Below are 7473 nucleotides of genomic sequence, written 5' to 3'. Positions count from 1 at the left end.
GTAACTGTTTTTAAAATTTAAATAATGTGTCTTAGGAGTGGGCGATGTCACGGTGTTGCCTTATGGATGGAATACCAGCTGACTGATGATGTCACAGTCAGCGGGGGTCTAACTCAGCCAATCAGTGAGCAGGTGAGTTTACGTCTGGCTCCTCTGACATTTCTACTGCTAAAAGGTTTTGTAACTGTGCAGCAACTATTGGTGATGGGGTTCAAATTAAGACGAGATGCAGTCAAAAACATGTCCTTGTAGTGTTTTGTTAATGTATCCACTTAAATAGGTTTCCTGTTTTAGATTTTAAACATAGAATTTTGTCTTTGCTGCAGGGCACCTGTGAGTGGAGTCGACACAGGAGGCAGGGGGTTTATTTCCTGAGGTCAGCGTGGGACAGTTCGGGTGACGGCAGGGCTGCAGTGTCCTACAGCTTCACATTTGAGCCCAGCTTAGGAGACATTAAGATGGACTTCAGCATCATAACGCAGTGATGTGACTCCAAGGTTTTACCTCTACTCTGTGTTAAAGCATATTTAACAGTGTGTTTACTATTGCTATAATGACTGAAGTTACCGTTTGCCTTTTTAATGATACATCAGTATCTGAGGAGCTCTCAGGGCCGAACAGGCTTTGGTGTTTCCACAACTAAAGTCTTAAATGATCCTGTATTAACAGACCAACAAACCCAAATGTCTTGTTTTTTTTAAAAATATTTTTTGGATTGCTGTTGCTTTGTGTTTGTAGTTGAGGGCAGGTATGGACTTGTCAGAAGAAGAGTTAAAAGTTTGTATCACAAAATAAAACCAAACTACCATCTTTGTCGTCTGAGGGACTGTTTTTCTTATAAAACATGTTTCAAAATTGTAACCATCTTAGAAAACCTGACAGCTGAACACATCATGTAAATGAAATGAAAACATCACTTTACTTTTAAACTTTTCACCTTAGTTTATTTGTATTAAATGATGACTTCATTAACATAAATACGCTTCAGTTGACCAGTTTCAATGCAGCCTTCTGTCCCATTTTTAATGATTGGTTACAATAATGAAACGTGACTGATAAAACAAAAACCCACACCTAAATCCGATGGTTTCGTCACTGTATCATCTGAACATATGCTGGTTATCACTTGCATGAATCCATTTGACAAATGAAAAATCCGGTATCCTCTGATGCTGCAGGTATCAAATCACAGTGAGCAACAAATATCGAAACGTTCTCCTTTAACTTCAATCTTCATTCCTGCTTCTTAATAAATGTGAATTCTCCTGTGCAGTTGTCCAGATATTTTATTGGGATCCATATCAGCAGTTATGCATGCTGAAAACCTCAGAGGGTGAATGGAGAACAAAGGAATGTTAAAGTCCTGAAGCCTGAGCTGCAGAATCTTTCAGCTTCAAGCGTCAGTCAGCGTGTTGTTGTCAAGGACTATCTTCTCTCCTGGTTTGAACGCTGGCATTCCCAGGTACGGGCAGCTGGCACAGCGGAAGGCATCCCCAAGGTAACACTGAACACACAAAATAACACAATCTTTGTGAAAGATGATAAAAAAAAATCTTTCACAGGAAAACAGGAGGATTGAAGCCAATTTACTCACACTTCCACATGCAGATTTTGGAAGGTTGGATTTCTGTTTTTCTTTATTCTCCTGATCCAGTTCTTCGGCAAGCCCACATGTGCTGCACAGTGACGGCAGAGAATAAGTTATATTATTATTACAAGTCTAGAAAGATGGCACAATTATATCAGATGAAGAAACATTTGGACCTAAACTCAGACATGGGACACGTTTAGATTTCGAACAGAAATGTCAAATACTCTTTGTTTGGAAATTGGTGTTTGGTTTGGTTGATCTTAACTAGTCTCTTGTGTGTATTTTGTTCATTCATTTGTTGTTGTTTATTCTTACTTGTAAAAAAAAAAAAAAAAAATGGTCTGAAATAAATTCCTAATTATTTATTCACTCACTCTACCCAGTAATATCTCAGCTCTGTCACAATCTTGCCAAATGCTTCAAATAGAAACAGTATTATTTTGTGACCTTAACATCTCAGCATCAGGTTCACTTCAGATGACTGCGTTCTGAAAATTAAATAAAACTTTATTTATTCCCAAAGTTAAATTCAACAGCAGAGCAAAGGCCTGGTTATACTCCTGCAGCAGTGTGTTGCAATGAGCTTGTCCCAGATATTTTTTTTAATTTATGCCCAATATTGAAGGGTGGTCTGCGCTATGTTTATTCCACACCACAACGCAAGAGGGAAAATCACAAACTAGCTGTGGGTCTAGATACGGCCGAGGCTGTAAGGAAGTGGGGGCAAGTTTGTGCGACAACGGAGGGACATGAGGGCGAAAAAGAGCAGGGATCCAGGTGGAAAAAAGGTCCAAGCGTTCTCACGCACAAGTTGTTTTCTGCAATGGCGGTCATACAAACAAAACAAGCCGGTAAGGTACCAAACAGGAAATACGCATAGTGCAGAGCGGATGTAGATTTGACCAATCAGAGGCTTCCTGTCTGCAGCACTGTCTCCAGTCACCTACAATTTCGGAGTGTCTGCGAAAAGGAAGGGGAACCTTTGCGTTCACTGCGACAGACGAACTGGTTTCTGAGCATAAATCAGCCTCAAGGCAGGCATGTTTGTAGAGATTAAAACACAATTAAATCACCATTTTACATTTCTAAAAGGCTGCAATAGAAGAAAATATTTGGACTATCTTTTGACCATCTGGAGGATCAGCCAGTTAGGCTGCTCTGCTTCCAACTTTCAGTGTTAGCTGCTCCTGTTTTTGTTTTGTCGTATCATTTCATCAAACGCCTAACAGCATTTGCTAAATTGGATAAAAGTTTCAACCCTTTGCACCAGATTCTTGAGGTATTCAGAACATTAACTGACAGGTGATTTCACCAATTCTGTTATTTTAAAGCAGGCATCCCTAAAGTTGGTCCTCATGGACGCTGTCCTGCAGGTTTTAGAGGTTTCCCTGCTCCAACACAGCTGATTTACATTGAGAGTTGATTAACAGTCTTTTGCTGAACTGCAATCACCAGAATCATACTAAAGCAAGAGAAACTGCTAAAATCTGCAGGACAGCGGCCATCGAGGACCGACTTCGGGGATGCCTGTTTTAAAGTGTTCCTCTGTGTTGTGAACATACCAGTTCTTGCAGGCTTTTTTCTTCTTGCCGGCTCCTTCTCCACAGCTTGTTGCTTTAAGAGAAGTTGGGTCTGGCTTCTTTAGGTCATCTTCATCAAGCAGAGCATCAGAGTCCAACAGATCCTGGAATAATGACGATATTAGTAAAGGCTATTTATGAGAAAACTAGTGATGTGTTAGTAAAAATAAGCTTCATATTTTCCACTCCACTCTCCAGTTTGAACTTTTTATTAGAAGGAAGAGTCCCTCCTGATTCAATCACATGGAGTTAAGACTTCATTGGAACGGGTTGGATTTTAAAATTAAATGGAGATTCTGAACAGAGCTTACATCAATAACAATTAACACCAAAACACGTCTTTAAAAAGTCTTGGATAACAAGCCTGTAGTCTCATTTCTTTATTATAATGTAAGCCTTTCACGTCTGTTTCTACATCATATCAAAGTTTAGTAATTGTGTTCAACTGACCAATTCATTTTTTTTTTTCAAATTGGATCCGATTCCATTACTTGAATTTTGATGTTTGCAGATCTTTTCCAATAACATACCTAAGAATAATTTAATGTCATAACTACAAAACGTATGAATTTACACTTGTTCTTAGTATAAAGATAAGAAAAGGAAGCCATAAAAACAGAAAACCATGTTAACAGGAAAAAAACCACCCTGAAAACAGCTGTGAGCATTAAAACTGGCTGAATTTATTAAATAAAATAAAGACACCCATGAAGGGGTAAACCTCTCAGTTATTCAAGAGACTTTTTAAAAAGTCTCTTGAAAAAAGTGATAAACTTTTTTTTTTTAGCTTTTACCCATGTTATAATGGTAATAGGTCAAAATCAGGTACAAAGTAGTGTTTCGCTTGATTCATGAATCCAGGTAATCATCAAGAGTTGTGCTGTCTGAGCAGCAGCCCCTCCCTGACAGATGGAGAATATCTTTAAGTGCGCCCCCTCCAGGAAACACCTGCTTTAACCGCGCCATACCGGCACTATAAGCAAACACCCACTTTCTCCCATCATGGAGGGATTCTGTGAGGCAGAGCGCCACGACTCTGGCTCTGAGTAAAGACTAAGTGGATCTTTTAGCAGCTAATATGGAGACTTTTAAATAGTTGAAATCAGTTTTCTCTGGTCTCAGCCTCGTTCAGCCTTCACAAATGGTGTGATACGGGACCGTTTTGAAATTGGAGGCACCCAGATAGAGCAGTTGCTTCACTTTGATGGTAAATTAAATTAAATTCATTATAGAAACAGACTGAATACATCTGTCCCTACGGATCGGCCCTATTTTTACGGATAGCCAATCCAGAAACGTCTTTAGTTTCGATACGGATGTTCATATGGGATCGTTGTGTCTCTGTTCTGGTTCACTATTTTCTGCTTGTAAACAACAAAATAAGTCTGAAACTGAACCAGAGTCCACAGACATAGTAACTTAATTTTCTTTTTGAGAGCAACAAGTCCAGGCTGTTAATTCCAATACTGGATTTTCTGAGGATATTTCAGTGTTTATATAGGCAGGTTTTTCTCTTCTTAGCTCTGCAGCTGAAATTTACAGCCACAAATCAGTATAACTGCCATTAATTCGTTGTAAATCATGAACACCAATTAATTATGTGTAGGGCTAAACCTGAGTGCTACACATTATTAATCTGTGCCAGGTTAGTGTTAAATCTCCCGAGGAACAAAACTTAACTCTAAGATCCTATAAAATCTAAAATAAACACCCAGAGACATCCTCATTTTCAGCTCTGTTAAATTAAACCAGCTAAAATCAGAATTAATTTGTGTAACATATTGTACTGTAATGTGATATAATTTGAAATGTATCGTGGTTCGTATGATGTGATCATTTAAAATGTTATGTGTATCTGCATAATTTTAAAGGGACCCCAGGAAGAGTAGCTGTCAAATTACTGACAGCTAATGGGGATCCAAATAAATAAACAATAAACAATAAACAATTAACAAAAATCTAAATCCTTTTTTATCATGAAACTGAACTCACCACATCATCATCGTTGATGTCGTTGGCTGAAAGCATCCACATTTTCTTTGTGCTGGGATCCAATGCAGGTTTCTCTGCTTAAAAAAAACAAAACAAAAAACCAGCTGATTATTACAGATATTACCGGTAGCTAAAATTAAACTGTTTTGGATATAAAAAGAACCAAAAGAGTAAAATATGTTTAAAAAAGTATTCTCAGAGCTGTAATATGTGAGATGGGAAAAACCTAACATTCTTTATTTCACACTGCAGGTCTTGTTGCTTAATTTAGAATTTTTTTTCTCATTGCTATGCACATGTGATCACTGTCAGCAGGGCCGTCACTGAAACTGTACATTGAATTCGGCTGTCAATAGAAATGCCCAATAAAGCTTTATTGAAAAAAACTAAATCGATTTCTTTGTAGTGAATGCCGGTGTCTCCATGGTAAACTTAAGCAACAGCATCATGATCACATCACTAACAAAGAAAGAAGACAAACAGCACAACTATTACCAACAGGGGTTTGCAAAGCTATTAGTGACGCTGCTGCCGTTGTTCTGTCAGTTGAGCATACCCAGTCAGACCAGCATACTCATAGTCAATACCCGTTTATCACTTTATTTTATATATTTATTAGTTTATCTCTCTAGTTTTGTACGAAAACTAAACTACCTCAACGGGCATGTATCCCTTTAGTCGTGTACAAAAAAAACTATTTAATTACATACTTTTTAGTGTGTTTTGAAGCATATGGCAATCTGACTGTAAGTAGATTTTTTTGTACATGACTTAAGTGATAAACACTCGTTGAGGTAGTTTAAAGTCTATTTTTCGAACAAAACAAAGGGATAAATGGAAATTTGACGTCTTGCACATGCACATTTGACTATGGGTAGCTGGTGTTCCGGGGTATGCTCATCTGACAGAACACCGTCACAGTGGATGTGTAGCAGGAAATCTGAATGAGGGGAAAGTTGGCTAAAACATAGTATGACCGTTCAAACTACAGATGCTTTAAAATGTATCTATCATTAAGTTCTACGTATGATAGTGGCTCAAATTGGATTAAATTTTTTTTTTGGGAAGATGAAAATCTCAGAAATGAGTCATTCAAACAACAATGAAAAAGTGGGAAATTAGTAGTTTATGGGTAAAAAGATCAGATTTAGGTTAATTTGCCTGCAGTGTTAGTGTAAACAAAGTGCTGCAATTTCTGATAGGGTCGCCATTTTTTACCTTGTTTAGTTATTTAATTCTTAAATAAAATCAAATGGATATTAAAATTAACAAATGTAAGTCAGGCTGCCGTCTTATATGACCAATTTAGTTTATAATGAAGGTTAAGGACACAACACTCGTTTAATCTTTTTATTTCAATTTAATATCCATTAGCTATACGATTAAGGATTAAAAAAAATTATAATCAGAGGGATTAATCAATTAGTAAGATAATAATTACTATAAACTGATTTATGAAATCTAAGAGTGAAGACAACAAAACGTAAAATTAAATCCAAGTTGTGAACCAAATCAGCAGACAAGCAATCTGGAACCATCCAACAGTTGATCTGTAAACTTACCAGGCGTCTTTTTTCCAAAGGACAGTTTGAGCTGGCTGGACGATCCCACCTCATAGTTTGGTTTGGAGGCAGATATGCGCACTCTAGACAGAGTGTTTCCTTGGTAACCAGTGCTTCCTTTGAGGGAGTTCAGTGCCTCAGGACTAAGTTCTGTTTTACTTATCTGAATGAATAGAGAACAGAAGGATCAGCCGATTTTAGAGGGAACTTTCTTCAGCAGATTTAATTTATTTTTTAATATAAAAAAATAGCAAAAGTGCAAAGAGAGAGATCATGCAAAATAAAATAAGTATTCAGACACTCATGGTAGAAGTTTCCCAAATAATATTTTCACCCACAGCTTGATATTCTGATTTGAACTGTTTTTTTTTTTTTTTTGGTACTGATTGTTTCATTTGACTGATAATTCTCCCAATAAACTGAACCCTTGCTTTTCAGCAGGAATCCCAGCATTGACTCACCTCTGTCACTGACATAAAGCCAGACAACTTCAGAGCGGACACGAGTTTCTCTGCAGTCCTGATACTTTCTGCTTCTTTGCCTGCAAAACAGCAGAATTAAGTCAGATTCAAACACATCAAGATAACTTTACAAGCTCAGGTTTTTGAGCAGGTCTGTATCTGTGTTTAACAACGCCGTACTGTACTTTTAGTGTTCAAACATAAAGTTGACATTAAATGATTCATTTCTGAGAAAAGAGAGTAAAACTGTTAATGTGACATAGTCCAGATGTATACAGTGTAAAATT

General features: G+C 37.4%; 2 protein-coding genes across 4 annotated transcripts in view; one reads left to right on the top strand and one right to left on the bottom strand.

The window, feature by feature from the left end:
- The window catches only part of prmt7 (protein arginine methyltransferase 7), a 13093-nt gene extending 12308 nt beyond the window's left edge, over positions 1-785 (top strand). For both annotated transcript variants that reach the window (XM_015397459.1, XM_015397458.1), the window contains exons 16-17: positions 36-132; positions 327-785. In XM_015397459.1, the coding sequence (XP_015252945.1) occupies positions 36-132; positions 327-485 (256 nt within the window). In that variant the 3' untranslated portion in view covers positions 486-785. The remainder of the gene's footprint in view (positions 1-35; positions 133-326) is intronic.
- A 200-nt stretch (positions 786-985) lies between these two features.
- Positions 986-7473, bottom strand: part of ciapin1 (cytokine induced apoptosis inhibitor 1) — an 8986-nt gene continuing 2498 nt past the window's right edge. Inside the window, exons 4-9 of one of the 2 annotated variants that reach the window (XM_015397461.1) lie at positions 7187-7266; positions 6726-6888; positions 5164-5237; positions 3154-3275; positions 1595-1676; positions 986-1504 (exon numbers count right to left, since the gene is read on the bottom strand). In XM_015397461.1, the coding sequence (XP_015252947.1) occupies positions 1394-1504; positions 1595-1676; positions 3154-3275; positions 5164-5237; positions 6726-6888; positions 7187-7266 (632 nt within the window). In that variant the 3' untranslated portion in view covers positions 986-1393. Of the gene's footprint in view, positions 1505-1594; positions 1677-3153; positions 3276-5163; positions 5241-6725; positions 6889-7186; positions 7267-7473 lie in introns of both variants that reach the window. The other variant, XM_015397460.1, reaches the window with a different exon arrangement.

The sequence above is a fragment of the Cyprinodon variegatus genome, unplaced genomic scaffold (assembly GCF_000732505.1).
Source record: "Cyprinodon variegatus isolate N-32 unplaced genomic scaffold, C_variegatus-1.0 Scaffold863, whole genome shotgun sequence".
NCBI classification, from domain to species: Eukaryota; Metazoa; Chordata; class Actinopteri; order Cyprinodontiformes; family Cyprinodontidae; genus Cyprinodon; species Cyprinodon variegatus.
Note: the sequence above shows the minus strand (reverse complement) of the source record. Positions and strands in the feature narration are given on the sequence as shown.